Source organism: Notothenia rossii (genome assembly GCF_949606895.1).
Source record: "Notothenia rossii genome assembly, chromosome: 1".
Lineage (NCBI taxonomy): Eukaryota > Metazoa > Chordata > Actinopteri > Perciformes > Nototheniidae > Notothenia > Notothenia rossii.
The window spans coordinates 82,501,762-82,518,132 of NC_136912.1; the positions used below are offsets into that span (position 1 = coordinate 82,501,762).

Genomic DNA, 16,371 nt, shown 5'->3' on the forward strand with positions numbered 1-16,371 from the left:
ACTTAATACTCAACACAAGAGATAATCCTTTTAACATTAGTCATTTCATTAAATGCTGATATTAATATGAATATAGATGAACCCCCAATATGAATCCATAAGCCCTTGTAGGTTAAGAAGTATTTTCCAAATATTGCACTGTGAAGCATTCAATAGATAACCTTGTGGAAATGATTAAAGAATTGAAACAAGAACAATTTGATTTATTTGGTTTACTATTTGAGTTACATTTATCACAACTGTATATGGATAAACGCAGGATCAGATATACAATCATTTACTTGGGTAATAAAGACTTTGTGATGAGTGTTTCTGAAATGTCTTCTTAATACAAAAATCTGGTTCAATCTCTTGTAAAATCCCAACTTCAGTGATGTTGAGTCCCTTTCCAAACACTGTGGTGAGATCTGTTGAACAACTACTGGTTCATATGATGGAATGCATTTCACCAATATGTTCTTAACAGATTATGCATCTCAGTAGTTAACATACTGTCTTACATTTCCATACATAAGAATTAAAGGGCCTTCATCTACCGTCAGATACTGCTCAGCATTAATTCCTTTGGAATCACATCATGTGAACTGCAGTTAAGGGTTTTTACATTCCCAATTAAATGACCTGTAATGCTTTGATTTCAGATCGTGGTCAGGCCTCTAGATGCCTGTTAAGACGCCGTACTTTCTCCTTCTTGTTCCTATTGCCGTGTTTTTTCCAGGGTTTTCCCTCCACCACCTCTTTTCCAGGTTTTGGTGCAGGGACAGGTCCGCAGCCAGGCTTGTAGCCCATTACAGACTGAACCCCCTTAGAGAGCGCCCGCACATTTGCCTGGAGATGGAGATCAATAACCATTAGTTTCACATTTATTTTCCACGTCACAATATGGAGGCATTTTCTTACCAACACAAAGACTGTTTATGAGCTCTACCTGATGGAAGAAGTTTTTGTCAACCACATTTTCAATCCTCCTGACTTTGTTGTGGCTCGTTGATGTGGAGGAGAATTCACTGAAGTCTACGTCTGTTTTCAGGAACTCGCTGTGCTGCGGCTGGAAGTCTTCAGGATTAATGTGTGGAGGAGGATGGCAGTACCGAAGCTTTCCCTGGAGGAAAACATTAGAAAAAAGGGTAAATTCAGGATGCACATATTTTAAAATGTCAATAATACAAGACTGCTACTCCATTCTGCAGCAAACTGGTCCCAACAAAGCAGAAGCTTTCAGTGGTATCACAATTATTATAGGTGATGCTGCAGGTGGGTGTAGCATGTATGTGGCAAACAGTAAATCAAAAGGGAAAGTTCACCCCAACCAAAATATGTTTTTCTCTTACCCATAGTGCTACTTAATAATAGAGATTGTTTTGGGTGAGTTGTAGAGTGTTGGGGATATCAGGCATAAAGATATCCGCCTTCTTCTCAACATAATGAAAATGGAAAGCTTTTGATGCTTAAAGTGCCAAAAATAAACATTTAAAAAAACTCAACAGCAACCCAATAACTCAACATCATCATCAGACATTGTTGTGAGCAGTTTCATGTTGGAACTATTATCTTCTAGGCATTACACGTTGCTTTTAAAAAGACCATCTACAGATTTGGACAGGTTGATAAAAACCAACCAACAGAATAGCTTACGTTGACAAAATCCTTCAGGATGTACCGGGCTGATCTGGACTGATCAGGCTGTCCATGCGCCGTCATGAAGCCTCTCATGTCTGCAACAGAGGGAAACATAATGATAATTATTATTCTGCTTTTATGTAATTGCAGAGTTTATAATAACAATAGTGGGCTAATACTACACAAGTCTATGAAATGAATTGTAATATTTGATATAAAAGATGAATTACATGGGTGACTGTCACAGATCATCTTCATACAGCGCTGCCTTGGCCTGTTGTTTATTTATTCTCTATAAAAACATAATGAATATCCTCACATCCATAAGCCATGAGCAGCTCCTCAGAGGAGGGGCACCGGTCGGGGTCTTCGTCCTCTCGCGGTCGGATGATGTTGAAGCCGTAGATTCCTTCCAACACATGCCGAGGGATTGCTTGACATATGTGAGAAAACTGTCAAGGACTTAAAGTTGGACACGCTGTGAGCTTCATGATGTTGTAGATTCTAGGTATATTATTTTAAACACCAACATATTGTTTAATTTTTGTTTCCATCACAGTAAATAGACATTACCGTTCACACAGTAGGCTCCACCATGAGGTTACTTCATGTAGTAGATTATTTATTAAATAGCCAAAAAACGTGCTATATTGGGATTTATATAGATATCAGTGTTTTAAAATTAGCTATATTATGATAGAAGATTTTGAACATTTCACCCCTCCCTAAGTACGCTAGGTATTTGTCGTCAGAACATTACCTACTTTAATACACTACATACTCCAGACAATAACTACATCTAGCATTTTTTTTAAAACACCAATTTTCCAATTAACTTCTTTAGTTACTGCGAAAGAAGATTACTGCTTCTCACGCTCCTGCAGACAATTCTTCCAACTCAATTCCCATCATGAGAATGTGTTATTGCACGTTATAAGCTCAACATATAGCACATGTAATGCTCATCAACACGTTGTTTCCTCAAAGAAAAAGCTGCAAGTGGATTCTGCAGGTGCTGGCGCCACTATCACAAAAAGGATATATGTGAAATTGCAGGGACGTGATCTCTCATCTGGTCGATGGGCAGGATGCCAGAGCAGATCATCTCAGCTTTAGTAGAAACAAAGGAGGGCAGGGTCAGACCCGGGCAGTCACAGAGGCACAGGCCCGGCTCCACAAACAGAGTCTGTCAGACAAGAGAGGCAAAACAACCGTCATTAGACTTTCTGTAAATGAATGACTGAATTCATATGAATAGGTTTAAAGATTAGTCTTGTACCTGGAAGTGCTTTGTGTGTCCAGGAGTCGCTGAGACGGAAACCTTCTTGTTCCTGAAGATGGTGTTGATTGTGGAGCTCTTTCCCACATTCGGATATCCAACCTGTTGAATTCATAAATATAGTCAATGATAGAATCAATCATAAAACTCACAGGGTGACTTATTACAGCATTTGTTAAACGAATAATTCCTTCACAGAATCAACCATTTATATATGAATTAATGACCCCTGTAATTGAAAGGATTCGAGGTCTTACGGGGACATGACCAACATTTCTTTTTCACACACCACTGTGGGTAATTCGTCTGAAACATTTCACTCACCAGTCCCACTGTCAGTTCTCCTTCTCTGCACCTGGTCCCGTTGTGAACAGACTTAAACATAGCCAGCAGCTCGTCCTTACGCAGCAGGCGGCTTGAGTTGTGGAAGGCGGATTTACTGGATGAACCGGCAGTGTCTTCCTCTTCTTCATCTTCCGAGCAGGTGTTCCAGTCCTCCGCCTGTACAGTTATCTTTTCCCGCTGATCTTCATCTGAACCACTCTCTTCCACCTCATCATCCTCCTCCTCACCGGCTGTCTTCATCTCCTCCTCTCCCGCTGCCCCTTTCTGGGTAATGTTTTCATTATCTGGCCCGTCTTCCTCTTCGTCACTCTCTTCAATCTCTTCAATCTCTGGAGCCTCCACTTCAAGGCCCTATGACAAGTTTTGTATGTTAACAGCAGGTTAATACAGAGTTTAAGGCTGAAATTACTTTTTCTAGATTAAATTAAAGTGTCCATCACAGTTTCTCTGCAACCCTTAAATGCTTTGTGTGTCACTCAAAATCCCAAAGATATTTGAACAGTGATGACAAAATAACAGAAACTGATAACATTGAGCTTCCCAAGACAAGGATCTACACCATTAGTTGCTCCCAATGAATGTAAATGAATGCATTCAAATAAACAGGTGACGTGCAGGGTAGATATTCTGAAAGCTCCTCACCTTCTCCTCTGCCTCCAGTCTCTCGTTCTCAGCCAGGGCCGACCAGAACACTGCCCTCAGCCCTTGTTTCTGGAAGTATGTGGCCCAGGCTCGCCTCTGCTGTCTGGTCAGCAGGTCGGCCTTATTCACCAGCACCATGTTCACCTTATGCTCTGACACTTCCTTTACATACAACTCCTGGGAACACAACAACAGAAAAGTGTCTATGTTTAGTTCACCTTTGTACAGTATTTCCCGTCTGTTTAATTCATTTCAATTATTAGAGTAGACAATTTGTACAAATTTAAGAGAGAGAGAGAGAGACCAACAAATCAACATGAAAGGTAACAGCTTAAAAATAAATCAAACTCTTCAAGAGAAGTATAAAAGAACTGACACCCAGTATTTAAAATGTGTATCTTAAAGCAGAGACAACTGTCATTGAAAAACATATTTAGTCACAGTTAAGAGTCACTTACCAGGTCAGAACTTCTGAAGAGCAAAGGGTTTCTGCCATCAACAATCTGAACAACGACGTCACTGCAAGAGAAGTTTTAAACGAGTGAAACAAATTCCTCATTGAAGACAGGATAAAGATAACAGTTGTACACAGCTCTTGTTTTTTTACCTCCTCTCGATCACTCTCCACAGTTGTCTCCAGAACTCCAGGTTCCTCTCAAATGGGGTGAGAAATAGCTTCTGCTCCTCTTCGAGACTTTAGGGGAAACACTTGACGTTAGATTAGGCAATCTAATAATCAAATAGTTATATAACCACATATAACACATGCTGTATGGACAGCTTTTGTACACAATTTCTTAAACAATAAACATGAAACCACAACACTACTGCTTATAAAAAAACAATAATTGTGAGAGCAAATGTGACAGAGTTATCAGAATATTACACACTGTGCAAGCTTTCGTCTCCACTCCAAGAAGCTGTCTTTCTCCGCTTGTTGAAGTACTTCAGCACTGGTGTCTTCATCCCAGTGGGGGCTTTAAATTTGGAGAGAGATATCACAACATGTTATTATGACAAAAGCTAAAGGTATCCCTAAAGATTATGTAGAAGAATGTTCTACGTACCGTCGAGGAATTCTGAGGAAATGCTTGTTTTCTTCATGAAGCTGCTTCAGCCTAATTCTCTCCTCAGATGTTATTAAGCCAGCTCTTGCTTCCACTGGCACAAACTTGATGTTGAGTTTCTCTAGGAAAATAAAGCAAGAAATAAACATCAATGGCATCATAAGACAAATAAGCAGTGGATAACACAGGGACAGTGAAGCCAAAAATAAATAAATATGAGCACTCTCAATGCCAACTTCATTGAGAATCAACATGACAATGAATCTTGAATCCAGAAACATTTCATCAATGAAGCTCTGAGGCTTAGGCCCCCATCTACAGAGGAATGTTTGCGTTTACGCACCGTATGCGTTTTCAAAAAAGTATTCCGTTCACACGCATTCGATTCATTTAACGTGTCCGTTCACACGAGACCGCTGGAAACGCTGTAGTACATATGCCAGGCCTGTAAGTGGCGCCACAAAATACACCAAAAGCAGGGAAGGCATGGTTGCCCTTCTGTTTATTCTTCGCGATGGACGGCATGTGCTCCTGCTGTAAATCTCTCAGGTAGTCCACCAGCAGATGAAAAACACCCACCTCTCCGCCTCTTCCAAGGGACGAGGGAACCGTGCGGCAGAGTTTCCGTTTTTCGCCGGTCAACATGTCCGTTAAAGTTTAAATCTTCCGTACAAATTTTTTTTTAAAAACGGTCAGAGGTCTTCTTTGTTATTTATTGAGCTTTAAAACAAATTGATAACGACTCTGTATAATAATATAAGAATAATAAACGGAGCCTCTCTTTTCCTCACCCTCTTCTAACAGCCCAGCAGCAGCAAGAGACGTGGGAAGAGGGAGACGTGGGAAGAGGGAGACGTGGGAAGAGGGAGACGGGGCTATTTCGTCGTTATCAGAAAATAATAATAATAATAATAATACATTACATTTATAAAGCGCTTTTCCTGGTGCTCAAAGCGCTTAAAATGATCGTATAGAGGCGATTACACGGAGCCGTTTGACCCGCCAGAGCCTTCCGTTTGCAGATCTATCCACCTTGGGACGCGTTATCGTTTGCGGGGTCCGTTTCTATCGTTGTGTTATGGCCTCGTGTAAACGAAAGGGCAACACGCAAGAGAAACTGTGCGGATACAACCCGTTTCGTCCTCGTGTAAACGGAGTCTAAGACTATTAGTGACATGAGCAATAAGTCCATTTAAACAACTGTACATTTGGTTTGAGGGCATTTAATTAACTATTTAATCTGGGTGCAGCTCGAAATAATACAATGGCATATATTGTACTAAGTACTTTGCAATGCTTATTGAGCACAAATTATTGACAGTCTGTGACCACAACACACATCCGAACAACACATACATTTAGTGAGTTATTACTAACCTGCAACAAACTCCGTTCCTGCCAACTCTGCAGTGGCCAGAAAATCATCCATTGAACTCTGTTCTGTCACCGACTGCAGGTTCAGCCGACCCCAGTCATAGCCATCATTCAGCTCACTTGTGTGGATCTGCAAAGGTGAAAAAAGGGTCAAATAAGGGCTTCATTAATAACAAACCTTACATTAGTCAAGGATTACAGTGAGTACTTAAGAAAAAAAAGTATATGGTGTTCTGCCCTAACATTACTTAGGATGTTTTTTGTTTGCTCACTTTATTTAACATTGATTTAACCAAGCGAGTCATTAAAAATTTAGCAGGCACACATCAAATCATTTCCAACAGACCCTATACTTACATACAATCGCATGTAACGAAAGATATTACATTAAAATAATGCAGTCTGAAAACAGGCTTCGGGCAAGTACAGTAGCTAGCATACAACAACATCAGAAAATAGAGCAGCTTCAAAAGTGTTTATAACAGCAGCAGCATGAGCACACTATGCATGTGGCCACAGTAACAAGCAAACAGACAAGGTTAGGGAATATAATTCCCTAAATCTAATTTATCTCCATGCCGAATTGTTCACAGGAGCATATTTATTACGAAAGGTTGTTTATAGTGGCACTTTACATTGAATATATTCATAGCACCGATAAAATAATATTTTCTCAATGGAGTTTGGCGCAAGCAACTATCCATGTTAGTCAGATCTATTGAGAGCTCACCCAAAACACACATTTTGAGTGGCAGTTCAAACAGCACCGACAATGAACTTAATCAAATATCAAGAACAGCAACATATGCAAAATTATTTGATAAAGCATGTGTAATATAAATTCGTTTTTGCCCTGACGTACCCATGAGTCGCCTCTCTTTTTTCCTCGGCCTGCATTCAACCTTTCCTTTATCAGAGTTCGACCCAGTGCTCCTGCTCCTCCTACTTTCTTCTTACCCATACTAACTTCTGATGTTCTGTAATATAATATATAACAAACAAAGCTGTAAATTAAGATATCGGGAAGATGGAAAATGCTATCTCCGACTAGCTACTGTCTGTGCCCCATGTGCATAACGTTGTTGTCGTCAGAACCGGAAGTGGGATAAACCAATTGGGCCTCATACCCTGACTTCAAATACTAGGAGGTATTTGTTAATATTTTTTATTTAAGCATTTGCATACAATATCTGGATAAATAAACAATACAAAAATTGGAATTAAAACTCTCCTTTATCTTTATTGGTAGTATATACAGTGACGTGAATATGGTACAGTCCGTTTTTTTGTCCAGCTCTTAAAGGTGCCCTGAAGAAAACGGGACAGTACCGATATACGTTCCTCATTTTTAACTGCGGTCAGTTTTGAGCATGGTTTTGAGATAATAATAGGCTACAAATAAATAAAAATAAATATAATGCAATCCACATCAAGAAACTACATTGAATTCAACAAATAAAAAGTGAATTTTGATCAAAGTAACACATTAATTATCTCCCATCATCACAGATTAACAGATGCATTTCTGATGCGAACCAGAAGATGGCAATAACCTTCTTCGTTTGTTTATTGTGTGACTTTAGCATTACTTTGCCTGTGTTTTTATTTCCTCTGAATTACCTTATTATTGTATGCACAAAACCCTAATGCAAACCAATTATAAGTGAAAACATAATTGGTAAAATGTGTTTAATTTGTTCAAATTAAAACAATTAAAATATGTATAATGCTTACTCTTCCATTAACACTATAGTATTCTAATTGACATTTTTGAGATATTTTGTAAAACAAAATTTGTATATTTGTCCTATTTTATGCATATTTATAGCCGAAATATAGGTTTCCCCATTGTAAAATAATATCTGGTTATAGGCTCGTGTTATGCTAAAATATGTAAAAAATGATAGCCTAACGAAAAATATATATAAGTAGTATATTTTATCTAGTTGAGCGAATGTATGCTTCGGTCATTTTTGAAAAAAGGTCAAAGGGGAATGTAGTATCAATAAACACAACCATATTATCATTTGGTTCAGCCCCCCCTACAGTCTCCGTGAAGTGGTTTCTCCCTGTATATAGCCTAGTCCTGAAAGCTCGCCCTTCATCAGCAGACTGGTTTCAAAATAGCGAAGAGAGAGGATGGGAGACACAACAATTGGACATGAGCTCTTTAGAGGCAGAACAGATGAAGTACGATGTCTTTGAGTTCAATTCTCATAGAGTAGCTCAAACACTTCTTGGATTTAGCTGTTAATACAAAGTTTATTATTTTCTTAGTAGACTTTGTTGCTGTTGACTGGAAACAGCAATACAATGCTGCCTTGGAAGAAGAATAAGTTCGACCTGATCGAGGAAGACAAGCAGTCCAAGCAGAAAGGCTATGCGGTGAGCCTCAACTACTCTGCGCTCACCTCCTTCGCCAAGTCCTGCCCCGAGAGCGCGCTCAACAGGGTGGGCAGCATGTTCAAGTCAAAGAGGAAAAAGGTGAAGATCACCAGCGAGGACCCGACATACACAGTGCTATACCTGGGGAATGCCACTACCATCCAGTCCAAAGGGGACGGCTGTACGGACGTTGCCGTGAGCAAGATCTGGGGCAAAAGCGAAATGGGCAAAAACGGCACCAAGATGAGGCTGACCATCAGCTCGCAGGGCATCCGGATGGTGCATGTGGACGACAAGGCCAGGAGGCCGGGACACTTGTACTTGCTACACCGGATAACATACTGCGTCGCAGACCCGAGGCTACCAAAGATTTTCGCCTGGGTTTACAGGCACGAAATGAAGCACAAGGCCGTGATGCTGCGCTGTCACGCAGTGCTGGTGTCCAAGCCGGAGAAGGCAAAGGCTATGGCGCTGCTGCTGTACCAGACCTCGGCCACGGCCCTGGCTGAGTTCAAAAGACTAAAGCGAAGGGACGATGCCAGGCACCAGCAGCAGCAACTCATAGGGGAACAAACCATCCCGTTGGTCCCCATCAGGAAGCTGCTGAACGGACAGTGCTACTACAAACCCCCGGTGGAGCGCAGCCGGAGCGCACCCAAACTGGGCTCTATCACAGAGGACTTAGTCGGGGAGGAGGAGGAGGAGAAAGCGATGCACTTTGAGTGTGAGGACATTCTGGACACGGACGATGATTGTGTTGCTAACGGTAAACAGGAATTGACTCAGATTATTAATGACTTGGGGGAGATGAGCATAGGAAACGACCTGCAGACTCTGAAAGCTGACCTCAGAGTAACCAGACTTCTCTCTGGAGAGAGTACGGGCAGCGAGTCCTCCATAGAGAGCAACCAGGAGCCCCCTCATCTCTCTAATGGCTTTGAGGAGGTAAAGGTGCAAGAAATCGCCTGAATGTTATATTTCCGGGCGAGTCTCCTATGATGAGCCATGTCTCCACAAGAAACATTTTCCCTGTCTTTGTTTTGGAGAGGGTTTGTCCAACCTGGTTCCTACACGACTAAAGCTCTGGGACAATAACAGCACGTTGACACACAATAAGGCTACTGAACGATACTTAATATTGTGTCAACCTATGAACAAGACAAATAACAAGTGCATGCCCATTTGAGAGAGGAAACGACACAAATCCAAGTGTGCCCAGGACGCACTGCACTAATTCCATCTCTTTTATTTAAGAGGATTTGTGTATCCTCAAGCTTGTTTACCTAACTTTACTCTCAGTGGGTCTAAACAGGCATCCTTAATTTTCCTGTCAGGGCGCTCTTGTTACTGCCTGTTAATTTACTTTATTTTGCACTGTTGTGGAAGTATTATGTTGACTACATGTACTTAATGTTTGTTGGTATGTTGCCTAAAACATCAATGTCTTATCTTTGCTGTGCAAAAGAAACACACCTTTATGTATTGAGATGTAAAGTACGATGTTTCAAGTATAAATATGTTATTTTCGAAAGGAAAATGTGGTTTGTTATGTGAACCTCATAGACTTATCAATAAAAAATAAAATTATATGAAACTGTGGAACTTTATGTGTAGATTTGTGTTGGAAAACATTTAGGCATTTGTTTCCCTCCCGCAATATGAGTAGGGATTTCCCTTGAGAGGCTCAGATTCAGGTCAGATTTGCAGTGTGAAAAAAGCAACATGGAGGCAGGAAACACAGAGAGATATTTCTTAGCTGTATGGACTACAGGTACCATCATATTATTATTTATTTATTAAATAGCCTTGGCTGAAAATGCGTCCTTTTTTGCCAAATTGTTTTCTGGGAACAGGCTGTTGAAGTTATTCAATTAAGGTACTGAAGGCCCATTCATTCCTCCTGGCCCTCAGGGAAGCCAGGACACACAGGAGGACATCACCACAAGCAAGCTATTAGAGCATCACATGGGTCCTTTAATGACAAGACGGCTGACCCCCAGATGCCTTAACAACATACTGACTGTTTTATTTATTTTTCTATTACGTCTATCTTCCTTTCATGAGACAGAGAATCTCTCAAGGGCAAAAACAAGTTCTGTTTAATCCACATAGGTAATGTTGTATGTGTAGAATTTATCCAAAGCCAGCCAGTACATTTCTTGTACATTTGGTCTATGTATTGAATCAGAACAAGGTTTATGGAGGAAAGATTGAGGGACAATTTGATAATTCATGATTTGGAAAGAAGTACACACCTAATCATTTCTAATAGAGGACTTTACAGTAATCATGAGTTACTAGAGAGCAGACTGGGATATCCTATATTCATCAATCTTTTTGCCATGATTAGTTTAACAGTTAAACAATGACAAAACACTATATTTCATTATAGTGGCATAGGCCTATGTATTGACACAGTACCATTGAAGCCTAAATTAAATGTTTGGGTGAGTTACTACCATTTGAAGACATGTATAGAGTTGAGTTGTACCATAAAACAGTTCTGACGTATGGATAAAGATGTCAAAAATGGTAATATTCACAGCCATAAATATGTGAACATAATTTCAGCACATATATCGTCCTGCTAACTGGTTTAAATGTATGTACCAACATTTTATTTATTTATTATAGTGTTGTTACTTCACCAAAATATAAGTTAATGAAGGGAAGTGACACATTAGGTTACTTCCTCCTATTTAAAGATAGTGTATCAGGTGCAATATCTGATAACTGCAGTGGCAAAGAGGCAGATAAACTCTCATCATGCGAGGGTTGTGACTTTGCAGCAGTGACACAACTTCCCTTGCAGCTCTAAAAGTAGAAGACCTGCCACTGTCACTTCCCCTTCACATAACAACCGGCCTACGCATACTGCACACAGTTCTTACCAGACTTATGACATATGAAACAGTATCACCACACTTATTTAGTGTATTTTAAAATGTATATAAATCTTTGGAGGTATGAATCTGTCTGCCAGAGCCACACCCCGAAAGCCCGCTGCATTAGGGCTGCAACTATTGATTCTATTCTCGATTATTCTTTGGGAAATAAAATGTCAGGAAATAGTTTACATGTCCCCCCTAGTGCCTTAATGTCCTAGCTAATGTTTTTTAATGTTTTGTTTTAACAGCCTGCAGAACACCCCAATACTCTTTTACTCTATTTAAAAAAAGAGGAAAGCAAGAAAATCAACATTTCAGAGACATTTCAGCGTGAAAAAATACAATAATGATTTATTGATTATCAATATTGTTGACGATTATTTTCCATCAACTAATTGATCTGTCGACTAATGTTTGCAGCTTCACACGGCATGCACGGGTGCTCCCCCAGGCCAGAGCCAGGCAGATTGTCATGTACACCACCTGCAGTGATGCAACACAATAACAGGGCTGAATAAGACATGAGGAGACAGAAAACAGGTTCTCTGCTGCCCAGAGGAGGTGGGTGGATATGGGGATTGTTATCTGCACAGACAGAGATTCACCAGCGGACAAAATCGCATCAGCCATGTTGAGGTATTCACTGAAAACAAAAACTACTCCCACCATGGATTTAATATGAGATCAGGAGACAGAAGGTTAATGTATTTCAGGCAGCGGTCGGCCAGTCCTATAAAAAGCTTCACAGCAGCTCATTATGAATTGATGTGCCTCCGAGAGACCAAACACACACACACGCACACGCACACGCACACACCCACACCCACACCCACTTAATCCATGGCTGGTCGTGGTTATCCTGCATGAGAGTTTAAATAGCAACATAGCGCAGGAACCCACGCTTCTCTTCCTCATGTGGTGTGATGCCCTGTCTGCAGCTGCAGCCTCACAGGAGTTGCCCTTTCATGCAAAGAAAACATGACATCATCAGCAAGTGTCCTGCTCAATGTAATTAGTGGTAACCCAGAACTTTTACCACATGCAAGTATAGACAGAGCAATTTGGGCATTTTCTACAATTACTGCTTTTAACAGTTGCTTAATGAATTTGTAGTCCAATATTTCTACCTGATCTACATTTTTGCACAACGTGTCTCATGTCCCACATTTGCAAAAGCAATCATGGCCTTGGACAATCTTCCCGGCATACCTGAATGTAGGCCACAAGTGCAGCCGGACCACTCCCATGATTACAGGATTGAAAGTGTTTGTTGACAACAAGTGGTTGTCGAAGATGTGTCAATCTGCCAAGGGAGAGAGCAGAGTTCCTGACTGATAGGAGAGAAAATATATATGGTTTTCTTGTAAAGTCAACCTTTGCTTTTCCTTATCTCTCAAACAAATCCTCAGGTGTTTTCTTAACTTATTGTTAGGCGCGTTGGAGTCACAGGTAAAGAGGCTACTTATATAGATTCTTTAAGAGTTGAAGGTATCAACAAATATAAACCATGCAAATTGACTTATATTGTTGACATTACAACTTCCAACTTGCAACAAATCCTTAATTTCCTGCGTAATACCCTGATTAATTGTTCATTAGGTATAACAAATAATTACAAATCATAAAATAATGACAAAGATGAAGTGTTCCACAGTCCAAATCCCTGCAAATCTTTGACATTTAGAAGTTGTACAATTTGAAATAAATGAATTAAAATGTGTAACTGTATTCACACAAGTAACACAACTTGCACTATACTCGTACAGATACGCATACATTCTCCTTTGCAACAAACAGCAACAGCAAATTACGTGTAATGTCGACCAGGCCAGCCTGACATCCGCAATATTTCCAGGAAGGGAAGGATGGGGCTTATATACAGGACAAATGGAAATATATACAGGACAAATGGATATTGAAAGAAGAGGACAGTACAACCAAATAACGAATAAAGATCAATGAATTAACCCAAGGAGAAAAGTAATCTGGCAGTCTTTGTGCTGTCTGACACCCATGCAAAAGAGAAGAGTTGTTTAATGATGTGATGGTTGAACGCAGCTGCAGGCCATCGATGTACCACACCATCACCAGCGCCAGCCAGCCACGGCAGAAAATCTGTTCGTCTATAATGCATGAGGAGGGCTGGGAAAGCAGCAGAGCATTAGTTAGTGTGCCCGGATCTGATTACACCAGCAGCACGGCGAAGTGAGAGGATGAATCAGAGCATGGAAGGATGGAGACCTTCTCTTGTCTGTGGAAACATAAAAAACAAATCTCCAGGAATAGTAGCAACATGTCCCAGCTTGCCCTCAGATGGTAATTAGATGCTTTACGTAAACAGTAACTCAATACTTGACGCAGGTGAGGAGGAGCTGGAGGCGACACTACTATTTGTAGCATGAAGGTGTAATTAACACCCAACTCAAATACAGCAACAACCACTGAGGGTCATTTTACTCACACCATAGAATTAGAAGTGCTGCAGACCTTATTTTATAGTTGTGGTGAACTTTGTTGGCCTTTTTCTCTTGGAGGATGGTGCGTTTTGATTCGTGCTTCGCAGGCAGGCAGTGTCAGATGATGTCAGTGTCAGAGTCCACTCACGACTGTACCAGGTCGCTGCGAATGTGAGAAAGACAGAGACAGACAGTGAGGGACAGAAAGAAATCCATTACGGTGCCATCCTCAGCTCTCATTAGTTTGCATCTGACAGCTGTCCCCCGGGAGCTGCATAAATGTGTGTGTCTTTGCATGCAAGTCCACTCTGTGTGTATGTAGAAGTCACTTTCATGCCCAACTGTTTTCATTCTACGTGCCGCGTCCTTTAAGGTGCTGCTCTGACTGAAGTGCAGGATCGACTTAGCAAAAAAGACATGCTTTAATTAATTATTGAGAAACTGCACCCATCAAAAAGGACTGTGTCTGAAAATTCAGATAGATGTCAGTGATTTTATGCAGTTGGGTTATATAATCTAAGATGGACAACTTGGAAGAAAACAAGGAATGTGGAGACAAGGAGTTACGGCCATGCTGGAAGCTCTGTGAGTCTGTATAAAGGCACAGAGTTGCTTTTAGCTAGATTTGAACATGAGCATGCTAAAATGCTCACATGGTAATTCCAATTAACTGATGTTTTGCAAATGGTTTGTACCATGCTAACAAACTTGGTTAACACTCCTGTTAGCGTGTTAACATTGTATTTTTAGCATTAAACAGCTTAGAACTATGAGATGTCACTTGTTTTGTAGATGTTTGGCCAAAAATCTAAGTATAGCGAGGAAAAGTACATTCCATTCCACCATCCTTCTCATTTTTGAAGAAAAAAAAATCTACAGTAGAAGTATTATTGGCAAGAGACAAATACTTGTTCATCATGTTTTCGTTCTTCCTTTCTGTCTTTCTTATGTTATTTTGCAGGGACGGTGTAAATGCAGCAGAGTTAGCCAAGGGGCTATTTTGTTATCCATAGTCCTTGGACAAATGTTGTAAGATCACCCTAAAAGACAATATTATTTATGACTTATACATATGTTTTTAGTCGATTTAAACGATAACATTTTAGGTCAAGAAAGTGGGAGTTTGCTGTTAAACTTTTGAAGCATAGGATGGTTACATTACATACAATTGTAGTTACATATTATGAAAACTACACAACCAAAAGACGCACATGATTGACATTTTAACTTAGTGTGGCTACAGTGCCTCTGTTTCTGTGGAGGCGTGTGGCGCAGTGGGTTAGTGCGCTGATCTTCAAATCAGAGGATAGCAAGTTCGAGTCCCACTGCAGTCAGCATGTCGTTGTGTCCCTGAGCAAGTCACTTCACCCCAAATTGCTCCTGTGGGGATTGCCCACAGTACTGAGTATGTAAGTCACTTTGGATAAAAACGTCTAACAGGTAACATGTAAACTGGGATGGACGAGCAACTGGTCATGCTCATTTTCTTGCTTCCCGGTATAGAAACCATCACCAGACTTGTAGTACCATGTTGGTGTTGGTGTTTATTCCTAGAGATGTAGTTAATGGGAAGAAGCCAGATTATCAAAAGTATTATTAAACTTGATGTTAGTTTCGCCGAAGTTAGCATCATAAACTTGCCTTCCTCAGTTGACCACATACACAGTTGCAGGTACTCACAGAATATCTCATCACTGTGCACTCAGTCATCATTCAGCTCCAGACAAAAGTCCAATTTACACACAAGACACTTCTCAGTCGGCGTCCATACAGTCTGCTCATGTAATGAGCCATGTCTGTGTCTATGGGCAAAGCCCCATGAGGCCTTGAAACTGGAGATATCGCAGTGTCCCATTCAGCCACCGCGGCTCTTGTTTTCCACTTGCTCGGACACAAAAGCTCTGCCCCTGGAGGGCCATAGATTTCAGCAGGGTTATTTCGGTCTTTCCGCACACGGGGAGGAAATGGAATAATAACAGATAGGAGAGAGAGAAAATCAAGGTGTGACACTCAGATAGACTTTCTTTTTTGAAGAGAATGAAGAATCCAGAAAGAGGAACCTCATTCTGTAAGGGTTTAGGAGGCTTTTTTTGTTTTTGTGATACCCATCAGCATGTTTTGTATAGGGGGAGAGTTGAGGGGACGTCTATGCCCCCAAAACACTTGCTTCCCTTTGCAACTATTCGTCAGTGGGCAAAGTGGAAGCAGGTTTTAAGCATCTTTATGTAATAGATACTGTGGCCTACTTTTCAGATCTTACCACATATGAGGAAACCATGGTGAAATCCACATGTGCAATTTTCCTGTTTCAAATA

General features: G+C 40.6%; 2 protein-coding genes and 1 long non-coding RNA gene across 4 annotated transcripts; 1 reads left to right on the forward strand and 2 right to left on the reverse strand.

The window, feature by feature from the left end:
• Nucleotides 1-182: 182 nt before the first annotated feature.
• lsg1 (large 60S subunit nuclear export GTPase 1) lies at nucleotides 183-7,429 on the reverse strand. Its single transcript, XM_079657770.1, has 14 exons — nucleotides 7,190-7,429; nucleotides 6,331-6,457; nucleotides 4,954-5,074; nucleotides 4,777-4,863; nucleotides 4,494-4,580; nucleotides 4,345-4,405; nucleotides 3,887-4,063; nucleotides 3,224-3,595; nucleotides 2,900-3,001; nucleotides 2,659-2,806; nucleotides 1,940-2,059; nucleotides 1,636-1,715; nucleotides 929-1,102; nucleotides 183-828 (listed from the first exon to the last, which is right to left on the reverse strand). The coding sequence occupies exons 1-14, from the start codon at nucleotides 7,286-7,288 to the stop codon at nucleotides 649-651; spliced, it is 1,935 nt and encodes a 644-aa protein (XP_079513896.1). The 5' UTR covers nucleotides 7,289-7,429; the 3' UTR covers nucleotides 183-648.
• Nucleotides 7,430-8,445: 1,016 nt separating this feature from the next.
• fam43a (family with sequence similarity 43 member A) lies at nucleotides 8,446-10,314 on the forward strand. Its single transcript, XM_079644462.1, has one exon. The coding sequence runs from the start codon at nucleotides 8,641-8,643 to the stop codon at nucleotides 9,679-9,681; it is 1,041 nt and encodes a 346-aa protein (XP_079500588.1). The 5' UTR covers nucleotides 8,446-8,640; the 3' UTR covers nucleotides 9,682-10,314.
• A 1,268-nt stretch (nucleotides 10,315-11,582) lies between these two features.
• On the reverse strand, nucleotides 11,583-15,931 carry LOC307025185. Of its 2 annotated transcripts, none has more exons than XR_013804104.1 (3): nucleotides 15,737-15,931; nucleotides 14,062-14,219; nucleotides 11,583-12,083 (listed from the first exon to the last, which is right to left on the reverse strand). It is a non-coding gene; the product is annotated as an uncharacterized lncRNA (long non-coding RNA). The 2 variants fall into 2 exon arrangements; XR_013804105.1 differs by having other exon boundaries at nucleotides 11,583-13,851.
• Between the last annotated feature and the right edge of the window lie 440 nt (nucleotides 15,932-16,371).